The 21,780-nt window shown below is 48.4% G+C and overlaps 1 protein-coding gene across 15 annotated transcripts in view; it reads right to left on the bottom strand.

Moving 5' to 3' along the window:
* smarca4 (SWI/SNF related, matrix associated, actin dependent regulator of chromatin, subfamily a, member 4) overlaps positions 1 to 20,516 on the bottom strand; it is a 93,283-nt gene extending 72,767 nt beyond the window's left edge. For 11 of the 15 annotated variants that reach the window (XM_033050931.1, XM_033050929.1, XM_033050928.1 and 8 more), the window contains exon 1: positions 831 to 1,052. In XM_033050931.1, coding sequence (XP_032906822.1) covers positions 831 to 1,052 — 222 coding nt within the window. Of the gene's footprint in view, positions 1 to 830; positions 1,088 to 8,357; positions 8,590 to 20,452 lie in introns of those variants that run through there. The other 4 variants (XM_033050924.1, XM_033050925.1, XM_033050926.1 and 1 more) reach the window with 4 other exon arrangements.
* Between the last annotated feature and the right edge of the window lie 1,264 nt (positions 20,517 to 21,780).

Below are 21,780 nucleotides of genomic sequence, written 5' to 3'. Positions count from 1 at the left end.
GCTGCCTGTCCTACTGAGTTTCTCCAGCATTTTTGTCTACTTTATATACACACATACACACGTGTGTGTATATATATATATATATACTCTATATGTGTATGTATGTCTATGCACACACACGCATAAATGTTTATTATACACATATATGTTATGCATACATATATGTCTATACATGTCTATACACACACACGCACACATATATACTTTCTTTTTCCGTTTATTATATTGTTTATAGTTTACATATTCGGGTTTGCCCGCCCAGAATGGAAGGAGTCGGTCGGAGGGCTGGTGAGCTGACTGGCTGCGGGAGGCAGCGCAGTGCGACGATGGTGGAAGCCCTGTTGCCAGGCCGACCCTGCAACCGGCCTTCATCCCTGTACTGACAACGACTGGGACTTGAAAATGGCGCCAAACCGGCAACTCTGTATACTGTTTCAGCGTAATACTGCTACACAATTGTACTATATCTGAGATGCTTATCCTAAGATGTACACTAAGATGTATCTTAGTGCTGTATAGGAAGGAACTAGTTTAAACCAAAGATGGACACAAAAAGCTGATGTAACTCAGCTGGACAGGCAGCATCTATAGAGAGACGTTCGGGTTAAGATCCTTCTTCAGACCGGTCTGCAGTCTGAAGAAGGGACTCGACCCGAAACGTCACCCATTCCTTCTCTCCATAGATGCTGCCTGTCCCACTGAGTTACTCCAGCCTTTTGTGTCTATCTTGTATCCAAATGCTTATGTATAGTGATATTTGTACTGAACTGTGTACGAGAATGAATTTCACTGTACCTCGGTACAAATGACAATAAAGCTCCATACCGTACCTTATGAAGCTGATGGATGCTCTCCGCAGGGTATCCCCCGGGTCCCTGAGGTGTCATGGAGTGAGCAGAGGATGGGGGCCCAGGGCTGGGGCCCATCATACTGTGTGCCGAGCCGGGCGAGGGGCCGGGGCTGGGGCCCAGCATGGAGCCCGGCGAGGGGCCTGGTCCCGGGGAGGGCCCTGGGCGAGGTGTGCCTCCCATCGGAGGGTCCGGAGTGGACATCTTCCAGCAGCACCCTCTGACAAATCACTGCCTGCCGACAGAAAGAAAGACAGGGTTTAACCACAGAATGTAGCGACAAGGAACTGCAAGTGCTGGGGTAAAAAACAAAGACACACAATGCTGGAGTAACTCAGCGGGTCTGGCAGCATCCTGGGAGAACATGGATCGGTAATGTTTCATGTTGAGACCCTTCTTCAGACGGAATTGGTTGAGAATCACTAAATGTGTGGTTGGTATGGAGTCAGTGGGCCGAGGAGCCTGGTTCCATGCTGTTAATGACTTTAATCCCAATAATTGACTGATTTTATGACTCAAATCCCAATAATTAATTATTTTTTAAATGATCTACACCATTGCCCCTACCTTAAAGCAGTCTGTTACATACCAAGGCCCATACACCATAGATACTCCACTTATGTACATTATTACAGTACAATAAACTAAACAAACTAACTCATTTATTTTCTCAGGTTCCCCTCATTTGTATTCAGCTGCTTTCAGTTAACATATTCCAGCCGCTTGCCTCCGAGAACCAGAGGACAGGTTTAAAGTGAAACATTTAATAGGGATCTGAGGGGTAACCTTTTCACACAAAGGGTGGTGGGTGTATGGAAGGAGGTGGTTGAGGCAGGGACTATTGCAATGTTTAAGAAACAATTAGACAGGTACATGGATAGGACAGGTTTAGAGGGATAGGGGCCAAATGCAGGCAGGTGGGACTAGTGCAGATGGGGCATGTTGGTTGGTGTGGGCAAGCTGAGCCGAAGGGCCTGTTTCCATGCTATGATTAATTACCTGGCAAGTTAAGGTTATTATTGTCACCACTTTATGCTGGTTACTAATACAGATGAAAATTACAAGGTTAAGAAAACTGAACAATGAGAGTAATTCACTCCCTTACCCGGCAATGAGCACACTCGGTAAGCTGTGCTAAAACATGCGGTGCCTCAGTAAAACGCATATATGTGCAGCAATACATGGCATGAGAATTGACAAGTAATATCTGTGGAATTAAAGCGCCAGGCGACGTCCATGCCCAAAGAGAGTCCGGCACCCGCCCATGGTGTTCACCAGCCCCGTCATCACCATGTCCCCACATCACCAGCATTTACGAGGGCACAAACACCACAGAAACCACCCACTAGCACCACAGGTCAGCACAGTGTCACAGCGCCAGAGACCCAGGTTCAATCCTGACCTCGGGTGCTGTCTGTGTGTGTGGAGTTTACACGTCCTCTGGGTGCAAACTTGACCTCTGGGTGCTCCGGTTTCCTCCCACGTCCCAAAGACATGTGGAGTTTGTAGGTTAATTGGCCCTCTGTAAATTTTCCCCTAGTGTGTGGGGAGTGGATGAGAAAGTGGGATAACATAGAACTAGTGTGAACGGGTGATCAATGATCAGTGTGGACTCTAAACGGGTTCCGACCAAAAACATCACCTATCCATGCTCTCCAGAGATACTGCCTGACCCGCTGAATTACTCCAGTATTTTGCCTATCTGTGAGCCTTTCAATCAATCAATCAATCAGAGAGCACATCAGACGCTGGATATTTAGGGATGAGTGCCCTATATTTTTACACACTAAAGTATTTTTAGCATCTACAAGACACATGTTATAAGTGTGATGGAATAGTCCACACTTGCTTGGATGCGTAAGGCTTCAAAAACAATCAGGCAGCTTTAATACCATGCGGAATTGCTTGCATGGGACCCCACCCACCACAATAAGCCTTTGTTCCCTGCACTCATTGTGTACGTAGCTGCCATATGCACCACCTATACAATGTACTGCAGATAGACTCAAAAAGCTGGAGTAACTCAGCAGGACAGCCAGCATCTCTGGAGAGAAGGAATGGATGAGGTTTGGGGTTGAGACCCTTTTTCAGGCGAGTTTAAACCTGCATCTGCAGTTCCTTGCTGCACAATGTACTGCAGATATTTGCCTGGTCAACTCCAGTGTCAAAACAGGCCCTTTGGCCCAGCTTGCCCATGTTCATCTACACTAGTCCCACCTGCCTGCGTTTGGCCACATCATTCGAAAACCTTTCTTATCCATGTACCTGTCCAAACGTCTTTTAAACGTTATGATAGTTTCTACCTCAACTACCTCCTCGGGCAGCTCGTTCCATAAACTCGTCATCGTTTGTGTGGTTAAAGTTGCCCCTCAGGTTCTAGTTCTATCCAACCCAGTAGGAATAATTTGCAGAAACCACTTAACCTACAAACCTGTATGTCTTTGGAGTGTGAGAGGAAACTGGAGCACCTGGAGAAAACTCACATGGCCATAGAGAGAACGTGCAAACTCCACACGGATAGCACCCATAGTCTGGATGGAACCCGGGTCTCTGGCGCTGTAAGGCAGCAACTTTACCGCTGTGCCACCGTGCCATCCCCTGGTGTCTGAACGTAAAAGACTAACTTGGCCATTGTCATACTGCAGATTGTGAGATCTCGCTGTGTGAAATGTTTGGCTGTTGCGTTTCCTACATTCAAACACTGCCCACACACATTGCTTCTGGACTTCCCATGAAGTGCGAAACGTACACACAAATTCAAACCCTTCTTCCACCCACTGGATCAGTCGACTGTTTGAGAAATCACACAGAGAACATTATCTGCAGTTGGCTGCTCTGCAGAGACCCATGTGATTCATGGCTCTTCAGCTGTGCAGGAAGGAACATAGGAACAAAGCATTAGTGAGACGAACACGAATAGGTTGTGCAGAGTGCTCAGCCTTTCTCAGCAAGTTCTTGGCTGAAGATAGACACTCAGCCGGTCACACAGCATCTCTGGAGAGAAGGAATGGTTGACGTTTTGGGTCGAGACCCTTCTTCAGACTGAGAGTCTAGGGAGAGGGAGATATGGACAGGTAAGGTGTGAAAAGGACAGATCAAAGCAGATAATGATGAAGGAAATGTACAATGGTTTTGGGTTAAACGTGGTACATTTCCTTGATCATTGTTCTTCTTTGATCTGTCCTTTTCACACCTTACAGCTCTGTGTACCCTTCCACATCTGCCAGGGATAAACGGGACGAAAAAGGTTGGGAACCCCTGTTTTAGATATACAGCGTGGAAACAGGCCCTTTGGCCCACCTAGTCCGCCCTGACCAACGATCAACCCGTACACTAGCACTATTCTACACACTAGGGACAATTTACAACTTACAGAAGCCAATTAACCTACAAACCTGTATGTCTTTGGAGCGTGGGCGGAAACCAGAGCGCCCGGAGAAAACTCATGCTGTCACAGAGAGAACGTGCAAACTCCATGCAGACAACTTCCATAGTCAGCATCGAAGCTGGGACTCTGGCGCTGTAAGACAGCAACTCTACCGCTGTCTCGAACACTATGCCGCCTAAATTACTCAGCACAGAACATTACTGTGGAAATATTAAATGTTTTAGGTACGCCACTGATTCCACCAAGTAATGCAATAATTGGGGAGGAGAATTGTTCATGGGATGAGGATATGTGATAGGTTCTCAGTTGGAAATTATTTATCGTGCTGGAATTCGATGTAAGGGGAGAGAATGGGAAGTGGATTGGAATTTGGTGATTAGATTAGGTACGCACTGAGGTGCAGCCAACTGCACACAGCGAGGCTTGGATTGGAACTGACAAGTAGGCTACCCGGCACATACACTTCAGGCACAATTTGTGTCTCGTTGACAGTTATTGTCCATGGGAGGACAGGCCGCAGAATCGCAGGAAACCCTACTCCCTCGCTATTTCTCTGTCTCTTTCTCTGTCTCTCTATTTTCCACTCTCTCTCACCGTCTCTCTCTATCTATCTGTCTCTATTTCTCCCTCTCTCTCTTTGTTTTCCATCTATTTCTTTCTCTATTTCTCTCTTCTCTATTTCTGTTTCTATCTCTATTTCTCACTCTCTCCTGTTTCTTTCTCTATTCTCTCTATTTATCACTATTTATCTCTCTTTCATTTCTCACTCTCTCTCGCTCTCTCTCTCTCTCTCTCTCTCATACAACCGCCCCCAAAATCTAACTCAAATTATCTAATGCAGCACGGTGGCGCAGCGGTAGAGTTTCTGCCTCACGGCGCCAGAGACCAGCTCCAAACCTGACCACGTCTGTATGGAGTTTGTACGTTCTCCCTGTGATCACGTGGGTTTTCTCCCAGTGATCCAGTTTCCTCCCAGAATCCAAAGACGTACAGCTTTGTAGGTTAAATGGTTTCAGTAAAAAAAGTTGGAAATTGTCCCTAGTGTGCTAGCATGCATGGTGATCATTGGTCGGCATGGAGTTGGTGGGCCAAAGGGCCTATTTCCGCCCTGTATCGCTAAAGTAAAAGTCTAAAGTAGGCAGCATTAAGTCTTTTGAAGACAATTAATTGGTTATATCCGAGGGCCTGATAAGACTAGTTTAGTTAACTTTGGAGATAGAGCGGAAACAGGCCCATCGGCCCACCGAGTCTGCGCGACCAGGGATCTCCGCACAACAACACAATCCTACACACACTTGGGGCAATTTATAATTTTACCAAAGCCAATTAACATACAAACGTGTACGTCTTTGGAGTGTGGGAGGAAACCAGAGCACCCGGGGAAAACCCACGCAGACCATGGGGAGAACGTACAAACTCTGTACAGACAGCACCTGTAGTCATGATCGAACACGGGTATCTGGCGCAGTGAGGCTGCAACTCTGCCACTGCGCCACCGTGCTGCACCAGATTATTGAGAGAGCCAAGAGAGGAGATTGGAGGGGCTTTGACGAAGATTTTTGTATCTTCTTTAGCTGTTGGCAGGTTCCCAGAGGACTGGACAGTAGCCAATGTTGTTCCATTGTTTGAGAAAAGAAATCGGGATAATCCAGGAAATTATAGACCGGTGAGTCACACATCATTGGTAGGGAAGCTATTGGAGAGGATCCTTTGGGAAAGCATTGATTCTCATTGGAAGAGAATGGGTTAATTGGAAGCAGTGAGCATAGTTTTGTCGATGGCAGTTCATGTCTTACAAACTAGATTGAGTTTTTTTGTGGTGATGAAGGTGATCGATGAGGGAAGGGCAGTGGATAATGGCAGTCCATATGGATTTCAGCAAGGGATTTCACGTTCCCTCCTTGTAGGCTGATCCAGAAATTTAAGATACGCGGCATTCACACGATCTTGATAGTTTGGATTCAGAAGGAGCTTACCCATAGAAGACAGAGAGTAATGCTGGAAGAATGTTATTCTGGCTGGAGGTCTCTGACCAGTGTTGTTGTACTGAGATCATTGCTGGGACTTCTTTGTTAATAGACACAGCATGAAAACAGGCCATTTGGCCCACAGAGTCCATGCCGGCCATCGATAACCAGTTCACACTAGTTCGATGTTATCCCATTTCCACATCCACTCCCATACACTAGGGGCAATTTACAGAGAACAATTAACTTACAAACCCGCACGTCTTTGGGATGTGGGAGTAAACCGGAGCACCCAGAGTGAACCCACGCAGTGACAAGGTGGCAGTGAGGTTGGGGCATGGAATATAAGAGTGGGGAAGTCATTTTGCAGCTTCATAAAACTTTAGTTGGGCCAAATTTGGAGTATTGTGTGCAGTTCTTGTCACCCCATTACGGGAAGGAAGGATGCAGAGGCTTTGGAAAAGGTGCAGATGAGGTTTACCAGACTGCTGCCTGGAATAGAGGCTATTAAGGATATGGAGCAGTTTGCTTGCGTGCTATCCAGTCAAATTATACGCTTCATGAGTACCATCAAGTAATAGACAAGTACAACTTGCAAATGGAAAAATACCAGATTGTAGAATATAGTGTTTTGGGTTAGTTACAGAGAAAGTGCAGATAGAAAAATGCAACAAGAGGTAGGTTGGGAGATCGGGTCTGCACCCTAGTTTATGAGAGGACTGTTCAGTAAACAACAGCTATACTTGTTTGCAAGCTTTTTGTATCTTCTACCCGATGGGAGAATGGAGAAGAGGAAAGGCTGGGTGTGAGTGGTCCTTGTTTATGTTGGGTCCTTTCCCCCGAGGCAGCGTGGTGTAGGTGGAATCGATGGTGGAGGAGGCCGGTTTGTGTGATGGACTACTCAGCCAGAAATCCCTTCTCATCTTTCCTGTGTATAGCTGACCCTGATTTTCCCATTGTGACCCATGATTCCCAACACCACAACCCGGTGGAACATCCACTCTGTCAGACGAGATATTTCCACCTTTCAATAAGGCACTCTCCACAGTTTGCCATTTGCCACGGGCTGACCAAACGTCCAAGTTACCAGAACAAAGAGAGCCCTTCCACAGAAGATAAACACAAAATGCTGGAGTAACTCCTCAGACTTCATGAAATTCAAGACGTGAAAAGCCATGAAAATTCTAGACGTGAAAAGCCACGAATATTCTAGACGTGAAAAGCCACGAAAATTCTAGACGTGAAAAGCCATGGAAATTCTAGGCGTGAAAAGCCGCGGAAAATCCACGATTCAAGATGGGCTTTTCACGTCTTGAATTGTCGCGGCTTTTCACGTCTAGAAGGGTCTCGACCTGAAACGTCTCCAATTACTTCTATCAAGAGATGTTGCCTGACCCGCTGAGTTACTCCAGCACTTTGCGTCTATCTTTGGTGTAAACCGGCATCTGCAGTTCCTTCCTGCACAGCCCCCTCCCACAAGACCGTTCTCCCCCATGTCTCCTCAGCGCACCCACCTCTTTCCCCCCCCACCCCATCCCCCCACTCCAGTGTGAAACAAAGGAAGATATCCCGTTCAATTAACACATGTTACTGCTGAAAAGCTCCCTCCTCCAGCACGCCCTTCTTCTCTCAGGACGTTTTCGCTGTATCCCCGGCTGCAGAATACTAATTTCAAAAAGGGCACAGTGTCACAGCAACAGCAGCAGATCGATTCGAAAGATAATTAAGCCCTTTCTTCCCCCGGTGTAAAAAAAACAGGGCTCTCTCTGCTGCTGTGAGAAACATAGCTGGCGGGGAGTTAGTTAACCAGTTTTCTCTCCCTTATTTAAAAAAAAAGCTCATTGTTTCACCAATCCAATCACGCAGCAGGCATCTCCAGCTGCCACGGGAAGTGTGGGCTGTGTGTAGTTGAGCTGGTGAGAATGACCGATCTCTGCACTTTCCCAACGGGCGCTAAAAATAACCAGATTATTTCACTGGCTCTGCTTTGCAAGAAGCTGCCGCCAGGCAAGAGAATAAACGGGACCCTGAGAGGAGAGTTGTGCCCGTCGAACACAAATTGGAGGTTGTTCGGATGGAAGTTTTAATTAAATGAAGCCTGGATTCCACATCAGGAGGGCTGTTTGTCTTCCTCCAGCTACTTTCTATTTTTACCTTTGCTTGCCGAGAGTGGTATAGTAGGTGTATGGTAGGTTACAGGAAGAGGGCGGCACAGTGGGTAGAGCTGTTCGATCCTGACCTCGGGTGCTGTCTGTGTGGAATTTGTACGTTCTCCCCGCGACCTGCGTGGGTTTTCTCCAAGATCTTCGGTTTCCTCCCGCATTCACTTATACCAGTGAAGAAACCGTTAGCATTAAAAATCCGAGCAGACAGCCGAATGGAGGACCTGTAGGATGACCCGTGTTTTAGTTAAGAGATTAAACTAGGTAAAGCAAAAAATAAATCTGCGGACACCAATCACAAGAGTAGAAACATAGAAAAATAGGTGAAGGAGTAGGCCATTCGGCCCTTCGAGCCAGCACCGCCATTCAATATGATCATGGCTGATCATCTAAAATCAATACCCCGTTCCTGCTTTCTCCCCATATCCCTTGATTCCGTTAGCCCCAAGAACTAAATCTAACTCTCTCTTGAAAACATCCAGTGAACCGGCCTCCTCTGCCTTCTGTGGCAGAGAATTCCACAGATTCACAACTCTCTGGGTGAAAATGTTTCTCATCTCAGTCCTAAATGGCCTACCCCTTATTCTTAAACTGTGACCCCTGGCTCTGGACTCCCCCAACATCGGCAACATTTTTCCTGCATCTAGTCTGTCCAATCCTTTAAGAATTTTATATGTTTCTATAAGAATCCCTCTCATCCTTCTAAATTCCAGTGAATACAAGCCCAGTCGACCCATTCTTTCATCAAATGACACTGCAGTGTAATCTGCTATTCTTACACTCTGGTACTTAAGTATGATTGTGCTTATGTCTAGTAAGATTTTACTGGACGTTATGAAAAAAGAGATTTCGCTGTACCTCGATACATGAAACAATAAAGTGCCATTGAACCAGTGCAGTGTCCTGAGATCTGATGAAATGCTAGCATATTTTGCAGTAAACATTGTAGGCACTATGTTCAGTGGAGACAAGGGGAACTACAGATTGATTGATGTATTGATTGAATGCATGGAAACAGGCCCTTAGGCCCACCGAGTCCATGCCGACCATCGATCACCCATTAACACTAGTCCTGTGTCATCCCACTTTCTCATCCATTCCCTACGCTAGGGCCAATGTACAAAGGACCAATTAACCTGCAAACCCACACATCCTTGCACACAGACAGTGCCCGAGGTCAGGATCGAATCTCTGGCACTGTGAGACAGCAGCTCTACCCGCTGCTCCATTTGTGCATAGATGCTGAAATCCGGGGTGGAGCACGAATTGCTGGAGGAACTCATCGGGCAGCATCTGTGGAGGGAATGGACAGATTGCGTTTCGGGTCGGGAAACTTCTTCACACTCTTGGTATTTTGGTCTAGCAGTGGAGGCAGTAAAATGCCTGAGGTTGTGTTGGATGGTGTTAAGTTCCTTGACAATGGAAATCTTACTTGCTGCAGATTTACAGGCCCTCAGTGTTTAAGGGGCTGTTCAAGAGCCTGAATGTTGTTGGGAAGAAACTGTTCCTGAACCTGGAGGTCCTTGGAATGATAATAAATCTCTTCAACACCTTATTTTTTGTCTTCAACAATTTTCTCTAAATTATGGCACCCAGAAGTGTAAATAACATCCCAGCAATGGCTGAACTGGTCTTTTACAACAGTTTATCAAAAAAGGGAGCTTGCCCAAAGGCTCGTTGGTCAACGGGACCTTGCCCGAGGGCTCGTCGGTCGGCGTAACCGGGAGGGAGCTGGAGACGTCGGACGCGTGGAGCAAGGGCTGGTAGGAGGGTGAACCGGGGTAATGTCACCAGCGCCTTCAAGGTCGGCTGCACGAGGCACCCCCGAGACACAAAGATGGCCGGGCAAGGAGAGGAGAGTCTTTGGTTCACGGGAACTTTGATTTCAGTACATCGAGCGCGCGGGCTGACCGGATTTTGAGTAATGGCGCCAAAACATGGTATGTGTAAATATGCAAAAATAATTTCACTGTGCATTTGCAGGAAAGCAACACTGAAGTCCCTTGTTCTTATAAAGACAAAAAATGCTGGAGTAACTCAGGGGGTCAGGCAGCATCTCTGAAGAACATGGATAGGTGATGGTACACAAAATTGCTGGAGGAACTCAGCGGGTGCAGCAGCATCTATGGAGCGAAGGAAATAGGCGACGTTTCGGGCCGAAACCCTTCTTCAGACTTCGCTCCATAGATGCTGCTGCACCCGCTGAGTTCCTCCAGCAATTTTGTGTACCTTCGATATTCCAGCATCTGCAGTTCCCTTTTGAACACATGGATAGGTGATGTTTGGGTTGGGGGACCCTTCTTCAGAGTCTGAGTTACTCCAGCATTTTGGATCTTTCATTGTGATCCAGCATCTGCAGTTCCTTGCATCTATATTCCTTGTTCTTATGCTTTTCCTGCTCTGCCATTTTCAATGCACACTCGCAGGTCTCTCTGGTCTATATTGGCTCATCCTCACAAAATGTAACACTTCACACTTCTACGCAATAGGTTTTGCCAGCCACATATCCGCTCTTTCCACTGGGCTGTCTATATCTCTTTGAAGTCTATTTCTGTCTCCCTTACAGTCACAGGAAGCAGGAAGGGAGAGGGTTTCTGGAGCCAGTACCACCACACATCGCTTATCTTTAACCAAACACCATCTCTAACACACACACAAGAATGTGCAGATGCTGGAATCTTGAGCAAAACACACTCAGCAGACCAGGCAGCATCTGTGGAGGAAGTGGACGTCTCAGACTCAGTCTGAAGAAGGGTCCAGACCCAAAAGGTTGTCTGTCTGTTCACTCCACAGATGCTGCCTGACCGCTGATCTTTCCAAGGACATTCAGGTTCTGGAACAGCTTCATCCCAACAACATTCAAGCTCTTGAGCACACCTTGTGGTCTATTCATTATCTCTAACTCCATCTGCCCTTTGGTCAATCCCCATCCAGCAAAGTCAGCCCACATTATAGGTTGACTCAGGCCATCATATCCAGGGCAGCATTAAATTATTCTCATTTTAGCATCTAGTTCCAGGCATGTAGATTATCCACGTCACCCCCTTCTCATCTCTCTCCAGTCTAGTTTAGAGATACAGAGCGGAAACAGGCCCTTCGGCCCACCAAGTCCGTCCTGACCAGTGATCCCCTCACGCTAACACTATCCTACACACACTAGGGACAGTTTACAATTTTACCAAAGCCAATTAACCTACAAACCTGTACGTCTTTGGAGTGCGGGAGGAAACCGGAGCACCCGGGAAAAACCCACGCAGATCACGGGGAGAACGTACAATCTCCATAGACAGCACCCATAGTCAAGATCAAACCCGGGTCTCTGGCGCTGTAAGGCAGCAACTCTACCGCTGCGCCACCGTGACACACCATGCAGGGTTCTCTGCACCCTCAAACACTGATGTTGTTAACAGCAGATTGGACCCCACACGGCAGTCCAGTATATAACAATGAACTCTTGACCAAGGTGTTCCCAGCCCATCGAGCACCCGTTCTACGAGGAAATAGTTCTACATTATCGCATTTTCTCATCCACTCTCTACCAACTGGGAGCAATTTACAGAGGGCCAATTAACCTCCAAACCCACTACTCGTCTTTCGGGATGTAGGAGGAAACTGGAGCACCCGGAAGAAACTCACTCAGTCACAGGGAGAACGTGCAAACTCCACACACACAGACGTGTGTCCGTGGTCAGGATCAAACCTGGGTCTCTGGTGTTGTGAAGCACCAACTCTAGTAGTGATGATGGTTATTGGTTATTAAATGGTTACTGATGTTGATTAATTTATTATAATCACAATTATTGTATATTTATCGATTTGTTATTGAGTTAACGGGCTTTTGAAACTGCAGCAAGTACGAATGTAATGGTTCCGTGACTGGTACACATGACAATTAAACTGTTTCAACTCTTGATCCATTAGAGCGTTTCAACAGGATGTTCTTTAGACTGCAATGAGTCACATGCGGCCCGTGGTTTGCAAACCACTGGATCAGATGAAGGATGGGAGGGGACGCAAGGAGCATAAAGACAGACACTGACATGCTTTTAAACACAAAACACTTGGCAATTATTAATTTAAATATATATTCTTGAATTAACATAAATGTATAGAAGATAGACTAGCAAACAGGCACAGGAACAAGCCCTTCAGCCCACAATGTTTGTGCTGAGCATGATGCCACGTAAAACTGATCTCATCTGCCTGTCCATGATGCATATCTCTCTATTGCCTGCGTATCCATGTGCTTATCCAACCGTGTGCTGACGTGGCGTCGAAGGACTAGAAGCCAAAGCAAAGAAGTGGAAGCCAAATAACCGAATGGAAACTTAGCCGAAACGCCAAATAACCGAAAGCGTACAAAGCCAAAACTCCAACTAACCGAAAGGACGGGACGCCTAAAAGCCAACTAACCGAAAGGCTGCGTTGCCTAAAAGCAAAATCACCGAATGGTCGCTCTGCCGAAACACCACCTACCCGAAAGGCTGAGCCGCCAACAAGCCAACGAACTGAATGCCGCTCAACAGAAAAGTTAAACAACGGACATGACGTTGCCGGGGGGGGGGGGACTTGTCAGCGATTGGTCCAGACCCCCGCGTCCATCTCATCACTGGCAGGTGGAGTTGGGAGGGTGGGGGTCATTTTCCCACACGAGCCATAGGCGACTGGGCAATCTGAACCCAAGCACCAAGTTGTAAGCGGCCGAAGGTGCGCATCCCTCGGGGCAGCCCCCATTCCTCGGGACAGCCTCGTCTCCCCCTTGCGGCCACACTGTGCCGGGTGAGCGGAGGTGTGGGACAGGCTGGGCCCTCCGCCCACCCAGTCACTGACCGCGATGCACCGCCATCGGACCCAAACCCCCACACCAGGGTGATTCCCCCCCCCCCCCCTCCGAACCCCGGACCCTGACACCCACACCGGATGATTCACCCCCACCCCGGCCGTGGGGACAGACGGCTCGGGGCATAGTAAATCGCATTTAAAACATGGGGGTCACACATTCCCTGGCGGGCCGATGGCGAGTGTGCATGACAACGAACAATTGTATCTCCTCCCACTCCCCCCGCCCCCCGCCCCCCATGACAACAAGAAGCACGTTTCATTTATTACCGTCTGGTTGCCTGCGGAAAGCACACAAGCTCCCACACACATAACACCAGATAATCTATAAACTGTTTTAACTAAAGATGGACACAAAGTGCTGGAGTAACTCAGCGGAACAGGCAGCATCTCTGGAGAGAAGGAATGCGTGGCGTTTCGGGTCGAGACTCTTCAGACTCAGTCTTCAGGTCTGAAGAATGGTCTCGGGTAGATGGCGTTTCTGTGGAGCTGCCATTTGGTGAGTTTGCTTTTAAGTGACGCAGCCTTTCGGTTCTTTTGCTTTTAGGCTTCCCACTCTTTTGGTTAGTTGGCGTTGCGGCTTCGTACGCTTTCGGTTATTTGGTTATTTGGTTATTTGGCTTCCACTTCTTTGCTTCGGCTTCTCGTCCTTCGACGCCACGTCTGGGTACCTATCCAACAACCTCAAATGCCACTATCGCACCTGGCTCCACCATCACCTTTGGCAGCCTGTTCCAGGCCCCCACCACTCTCTGTAAAAATAACTTACCCCGCATATCTCCATTAAACTTTCCCCCCCTCACCTTATAGCTATGCCCTCTAGTGCTGGACATTTCCACCCTGGAGAAAAAGACTCTGACTGTCTACCCTATCTATGCCTCTCATCATTCTATATACTTCCATCAAATCTCCCTTCAGCCTCCGACGTTCCAGAATAAACAACCCAAGTCTGTACAACCTCTCCGCGGAGCTGAAACATTCTTGCTCTCAGAAGAATTCTGATCCAGCAAGGATCCAGCAGCTCTCCGGCTTACGATCAACCTATAGGCTTTGATTTATGAACACTTCCATCTTATTAGAAATAGAGCGAGATTTCATCTTTTTACTATTGTCACACACATAAGAAAAAGGGAGGCAGACACTTGGAGGTTTAAGGTGTGAGGGACAAAATTGAGAGGCGATGGGGGCAGCATAGTGGGGCAGCGGTAGAGCTGCTGCCACACAGTTCCAAAGACTCGGGTTCGACCCTGACCACGACGCTGTCTGTACGGAGTTTGTACATTAGCCTGTGACCGTGTGGGTTTTCTCTGGGAGCTCTGGTTTCCTCCCACACACCGAAGATGTACCGGTGCGTGGGTTAATTGGCTTTAGTTAAAAAAATGTAAATTGTCCCGCTTATGTAAGATAGTGTTAGTGTACAAGGTGATCGCTGGTCGGCGCGGACTTGGTGGGCCAAAGAGCCTGTTTCAGCGCTATGTCTCTAAAGTGATGCATGGGGGGCATTTATTTTTTACAGAGTGGTGGGTGCCTGGAACACACTACCTGGCGTGGTAGTGGAGGCAGATAGTGGCATTTAAGAGGTTTCGGGATAGCACATGGATATGCAGGGAATGGAGGGATGTGGATCATGTACAGGCAAAGATCTGTTTATGTTGGCATTGTGTTTGGCACAGACATTGTGGGCCAAAGGGCCTGTCCCTGTGCTGTACAGCTCTTTGATCTATATTCTATTTTTACGTGGCACACAGCAGTCTCTTGGGATACAGCCTCCCCAACCGTTGAGCCAATTGCATCCACTGAGCAAGTGAGACCTTGCCCAGAGCCATCATCTTCCCACAGTCCTTTTCTCTATGTGCAGGAAGGAACTGCAGATGCTGGTTTAAACCGAAGATAGACACAAAATGCTGGAGTAACTCAGTGGAACGGGCAGCATCTCTGGAGAGGAGGAATGGGTGACTTTTCAGGTCGAGACCCTTTTTCAGACTGAACTTCAACCTGAAGAGGCTCGACCCAAAACATGTCCCATTCCTTCTCAACAGAGATGCTGCCCGTCCCGCTGAATTACTCCAGCATTTTGTGTCCAACTTCAACCCTTTCTCTATTCTGTGTTCTTTCACCTTCTTTGTGAATTATTACTTCATTGGCATTGTCTTTTGTAAGTATTAAAGATGATTTTGAATGATTAGCAGACGTTACTATGGAAGGTGCAGCTGCTGTGATGTATGTGGGCAACACAAGTCCTTTCCATCACCCAAAAACAGGGCTTAAAACTTAATTTATTATTCCCACCACCACAGGATGGCTAATTATCTATGCATCAAACTGAAACAGGTTCAATCAGCGTGAGCTTGGAAACAATGATCCAGCAACTCTTCATCACAATCACGGAGAGCGAGAGAAAGAGAGGAGGAGAGAGACAGGCAGGGAAAGAGAGAGACACACAGACAGAAAGAAACATGCAAATAAAGAGACAGACAGGGAGAGAAGGAGACAGGGAGAGACAGACACAGGGAGAGACAGAGACAGGGAGAGAAAAAGAGAGGGAGAGAAAAAGAGAGGGAGAGAAAAAGAGAGGGAGATACACAGGGAGAGTTACAGAGAGAGGGGAGAGAGAGAGTGAGCGAGACAGAGGGAGACATAGAGAGACACAGAGAGAGATATATAGAGAGACAGAGAGAGAGAGAGAGAAAGCAAGAGAGAGAAAGCAAGAGAGAGACACAGAGCGAGGGAGGGAGGGGGAGAGGGAGGGGGGGAAGGGAGGGGGAGGGGCGAGGGGAAGGGAGAGGGAGAGGGGGGGGGAAGAGAGAGGGTCTTGGAAGAAGGTCACACTGTAAGTGACAGACTGGAAGTTGACAGACTGGAGGATGTTGTAGGAACGAAGGGAATGGGAAAAAGTGGTTCGTTTAGTTTATTTTAGAGATACAGATTGGAAACAGGCCCTTCAGCCCACCAAGTTCATGCCGATCCGTGATCACAGGTATATTAGTTTTATCCTACACACTGGGGACAATTTTACAGAAGGCAATTAACCTACAAACCTGCACCACTTTGGGATGTGAGTGGAAACTGGAACACCAGGAGAAACCCCATGCGGTCATAGGGAGAAAGTGCAAGCTCCACACAGACAGCAGCCGAGGTCAGGGTTGAACCTGGGTCTCTGGCGCTGGGAGGCAGTAACTCGGCCACTGCGCCACCCTAAGTTATTTGGTTTACTAACTCAGACCTCAATGTGCTGCCTGGCATTTCAGATAATGTTCTATGTGCCAATGGAAACAGAATAAAAAATAAACTCACAAGTTTCCTACACAATTGTCTTTCCGCAGACTGGATAGCATGTAATAAAAGCTTTTCACTGTACACATGACAATGAACTAAAGTGAACTGAGGAAATTAAACTGAGGATTTCAAATGTAAAATCCTACAGAACAGTCACGTGCTACATTGTTGTGCAGCCAGCATAGGACTGCCCGGAGTCATGGCACTATCTCACTCTGCAGATGTTGCCCCTTTCCCCTCTCCCAGGGGGGGGGGGACGAAGAGGTATTTGCACAAAGTCTCCTTCCAGCTTCCAGCCCCAGGGTGATGGCCAAGTGGGGGAGTTACGTTGCAGAGCAGTAGGGGCAAAGCAAAGATCATTCTATCTGCCGTGGGCAGGGAGCACAGCTGTATCCGAACATGACACAAAATGCTGGAGTAACTCAGCGGGTCAGGCAGCATCTCTGGAGAGAAGAAATGGGTGATGTTTCGGGTCGAGATCCTTCTTCAGACTGTCTACCTTCGATTTGTGTCTACCTTCGATTTAAACCTGCATCTGTAGTTCTTTCGTACACGTTGTATCCAAGCATGTTGTATCTCCGCCCGAGTCAGATCTCATGTTCATGTCATAGGAGCCGACGTGGGAGCCATTTGGCCCATCGAGTCTACCCCGCCATTCCATCATGGCTGATCCATCATTCCCTCTCAACCCCGTCCCCCTGCCTTCTCCTCTTAACCCTTGACACCCTTAATGGAATAGGCTGATAACTGCAGTGAGGACTCGGTGGGAGAGGGAAGGGGAGGAGCGCACATCTACTCGAGTCCCGCTGAGAATTAGCAAGCTGAATAATTCAAAAGACTATCCTCCCTTCGAGTCTCCCCCAATTAATGGTCCATCTGCCAAGATAAAACTCACGCTAAGAGGGCTGGCTGATCCGAGAGACAGACTGCTCTGGTATTGACCCGTGTGACCTCTGAGCTGCATTGTTCCTCTTAGTGTAAACCAAGCCTACGTTGAAAGAAGGCAAGCTGGCAGCAACTTCCTCGGCTTTTTAACCATTTGCAACAGAAGTAATCTTTTTACAGAATTGACTCCGGGAACAACTGAATATCGCATTAGCCGCCCGTGATCTCAGCTCTGAAACACATTGGATTTTTAAAATGCTGAAGATAAACATAAAGTGCTGCAGTAACTCAGGCAACATCTCTGGAGAAAAGGAATAGGTGACGATTTGGGTTGAGAGCCCTCTTCAGAGTGAGAAGTCCGAAGAAGGGTCTCAACCCAAAACGTCACCTATTCCTTTTCTCGAGAGATGCTTCCTGACCCACTGTGTAACTGTCTATCTTTGGTGTAAACCAGCATCTGCAGTTCCTTCCTACACTTTTTTAAGTGCCGACTGGATGATTGAAAATCACGTCCAATACCAACTTCCCAGAGCAGAACTAGCAGTATCGCTGGAGGCTGTGTCCTTTTCATCTTAAGTTTAAAAAGAACTGAGGACTTGCAGAGGCAAACAGTGCACGAGGTACTACTGACCAGGGAGGCCGTGACTAGTGAGGACCAGCAAAGGACCGAGATGTTCCATCGCAAGGAAGTTGCTGTTGGTTCCCATTCCTGACCTTGCTCATCTTTCCTTTAGTTCTATCCCTGGCTATGAATGTGCTTACGGTGTTAAACCCCCAGACTGCGTGTTCCGATGAACTGCCTTTGATGTGCAATGTTAACTGTGTTTTTCCTCTCTCCACAGATGCTGCTTGATATGCTGAGCACGTCCCATCTTCAGCTAGTGACTGACAGTGTTGGCTCAGTGGTGATCCCTGCCCCAGTCAAACAGCCCGTCAACTATCATCTCACAGAGAGAATCTCTCTGCCCATCTACACAAATACACACCTTCTGAGGAAAAAACCTAAATAAATAATTTTTTAAATAACTATTCCCGGCTTTCTCATCATCTCCATGGGAAACCCTTATAGAGGTGCATAAAATAATGAGGGGGATAGATAGGGTGAATACACCGAAGATTTCCACCAGGATAAGGAAATTAAGAACATGAGGGCACAGGTTTATGATGAGATGGGAAAAATTTAATAGGAACCTGAGGGGCAACTGTTTCACTGTGGTGAGTATATGGAACGAGTTGCCAGAGGATGTGGTTGATGGAAGTACTATAACATTTAAAAGGCCACAAGACACAGGAGCAGAATTAGGCCATTTGGCCCATCAAATCTGCTTCACCATATCATGGCTCATCTATTTTTCCTTCAACCCCATTCTCCTGCCTTCTCCCTGTAACCTTTGGTGCCCTTATTAATCAAGAACCTATCAATCTCGTCTTTAAAAATACCCAATGACCTATCCTCCACAGCCGCCTGTGGCAATGAATTCCACAGATTCTTCACCTTCAGGCTAAAGACATTTCTCCTCATCTCCATTCTAAAGGTATGCCCTTTTATTCTGAGGTTGTGCCCCCTGTCCTAGACTCTCCCAAAAAGCCATTTGGACAGGCACACGTGTGGGAAAAAGTCACCTATTCCTTTGTGTGTGAAGGAACTGCAGATGCTGGTTTAACCGAACATAAACACAAAATGCTGAAGTAACTCTGCGGGACGGGCAGCATCTCTGGAGAGAAGGAATGGGCGACATTTTTGGTCGAGACAAAGGGTCTCCAACCGAAACGTCACCCATTCCTTCTCTCCAGAGATGCTGCCTGTCCCGCTGAGTTACTCCAGCATTTTGTGTCTATCTAAGGTTTAGAGGGATATGGGCCAAACGCAAGCAGGTGGGACTAACGTAGATGGCGCATCTTGGTCAGCATGGGCAAGTTGGGGCGAAGGGCCTTTTTCCCGTGCTGTATGACTCAGACTATATTGGTAACACAACTGGAACCACTGCATCCACCAAAACATCAGTCATTTCCTTCACTACCACCCAACAAAGCTTTACAAAGAAAGATCTGCTTTCCAACCTCTTTCCATCAGACCATTTGGTGAGCAGGAGAATTAAACACCTCTCCTGGTGGGAAACGGATACCTTAGCTGAACGGGATCGGTCCTGAAGCAATTTCTTTAGGAACTTTAAACATTTCACAAGGTCACAACTACCAAATGTATTTATCTGAGCAGCAGGATAAGGTTTTTTTTTTCTTGGGGAGGGGAGCAGAAACACAAATGTTTCAAGCAAGGGTACAATTTAATTGAAAACCTTTCCAAAACTCCCACATCCTTAAAATACAGCAAGCCCCAACATCTCTAAATCCCACGATTGATAAACAGAACAACCCTGACCTCTGAAGTCAGAGGAATATCAGTAAAATATTTAACAATTTGTCATATCTGAGGAGCGGGGTATCGTGCAAAATTGCATCATAACAAAACTTCTAAACAACTATTTGTATTTTGCATCGGGAGAAGAGAAAACACAGAAGAAAACTGTATATCACGCACATGATTTTTAGATATCTATAAAATTACACGATTAAAAAATCAATCTCGGGCAGCGAAAATTTGCAGAATTGTGTTCAAGGGATATTTACAGGTTTTGCCAAAAACACAATATTAAAAAAACTTTTTTTCAGCCTTTTAAATTGCAAAGAGCAGCTGTCTGTGCAGAGAGCAGTGTGCAATGCTTTGTTCAGTGGCGAGCAGGCAGAGGCAGCCAAAGAACAAGACAGCGATGCGATCAGCAGCCCGCAGCCCCGCTCGCAATCCACACCCGGCTAAACAATATATTTTGAATTAATCGCAATATATAAAACTAATTAATTTTAGTCCGGATGCGCCACCATATGGGGCGGCGGGGCCTGCCGGGCGCTCTCCGTTTCGGACAATGAGGCGTTCGGTCGCTCGTCCGGGCGGATCGGGGATCGGGGACGCGAACCCGCGCAGCCGGAGCCCGGGCGGCCGTTGGTGGCTCCGCGCGGGCGGTTGGCCAGGAGGGCGGGAAGCGCGGGCCGGGCGGGAAGCGGGCGGGCGGCAGCAGCGGCGCGCGTTACCTGAGGAGGAGGCGCCGCGCGCGGGACCAACGGAACAAAGAGCCGCCGGTAAGTGAGGAGGGGGGGGGGGGGGGAGAGAGAGAGAAAGAGAGCGGGCGCATGCGCGGCCCCGGGACTGCGGGAGTGGGGGGAGGGGCGGGGAGTGGAGAGGGTGAGGAGGGGGAGATAGAGGAGGGAGGGAGGGAGAGAGAGGATGGAGGGCAGTGTGAAGGGGGAGAGAGTGGGGAAGGGGAGAATGAGGAGATAGTGGGTGAGGGGAGAACGTGGGCAGCTTGGGGAGAGGGGGAGGGGAGAATTTGGGCTGTGAGGGGGGAGAATGAGGAGAAGGTGAGAGGGAGGGGAGAATGAGGAGAGGGGGTGAGGGAGGGGAGAATGAGGAGAGGGGGTGAGGGAGGGGAGAATGAGGAGAGGGAGGGGAGAATGAGGAGAGGGTGAGAGGGAGGGGAGAATGAGGAGAGGGGGTGAGGGAGGGGAGAATGAGGAGATGGGGTGAGGGAGGGGGGAATGAGGAGAGGGGGTGGGGTGAGGGAGGGAGAATGAGGAGAGGGGTGGAGGGTAGGGGAGAATGAGGAGATGGGGTGAGGGAGGGGGGGAATGAGGAGAGGGGGTGATGGAGGGGAAGAATGAGAGAGAGGGGGTGAGGGCAGGGAGACGAGGAATGAGGTTGAGGGAGGGGAGAATGAGGAGAGGGGGTTGAGGGAGGGGGGCATGAGGCTGAGGATGGGGAGGAATGAGGAGAGGGGTGTGTGAGGGAGGGAGCTAATGAGGAGAGGGGTGAGGGCGGGGAGAATGAGGCGATGGGGTGAGGGAGGGGAGAATGCGGTGAGGGAAGGAGGGAGAATGAGGAGAGCGGGTGTGAGGGAGGGGGGCATGAGGTGAGGGAGGGGAGAATGAGGAGAGGGGGCTGAGGAGGGAGAATGAGGAGAGGGGGTGAGGGAGGGGGGAATGAGGAGAAGGTGAGGGGGGGGATAAGGGAGAATGAGGAGAGGGGGAGAGGGAGGGGAGAATGAGGAGAGGGGGTGAGGGAGGGGGTGAGGGAGGGGAGAATGAGGAGAAGGTGAGAGGGAGGGGAGAATGAGGAGAGGGGGTGAGGGAGGGGAGAATGAGGAGAGGGGGTGAGGGAGGGGAGAATGAGGAGAGGGGGTGAGGTAGGGGAGAATGAGGTGAGGGGAGAATGAGGAGAGGGGGTGAGGGAGGGGAGAATGAGGAGGGGGTGAGGGAGGGGAGAATGAGGAGAAGGTGAGAGGGAGGGGAGAATGAGGAGAGGGACGGAGAATGAGGAGAGGGGGTGAGGGAGGGGAGAGGGAGGGGAGAATGAGGAGAGGGGG

The sequence above is a fragment of the Amblyraja radiata genome, chromosome 35 (genome assembly GCF_010909765.2).
Source record: "Amblyraja radiata isolate CabotCenter1 chromosome 35, sAmbRad1.1.pri, whole genome shotgun sequence".
NCBI classification, from domain to species: Eukaryota; Metazoa; Chordata; class Chondrichthyes; order Rajiformes; family Rajidae; genus Amblyraja; species Amblyraja radiata.
The sequence above is the reverse complement of the archived record's forward strand: the minus strand, read 5'-3'. Positions and strand labels throughout refer to the sequence as shown.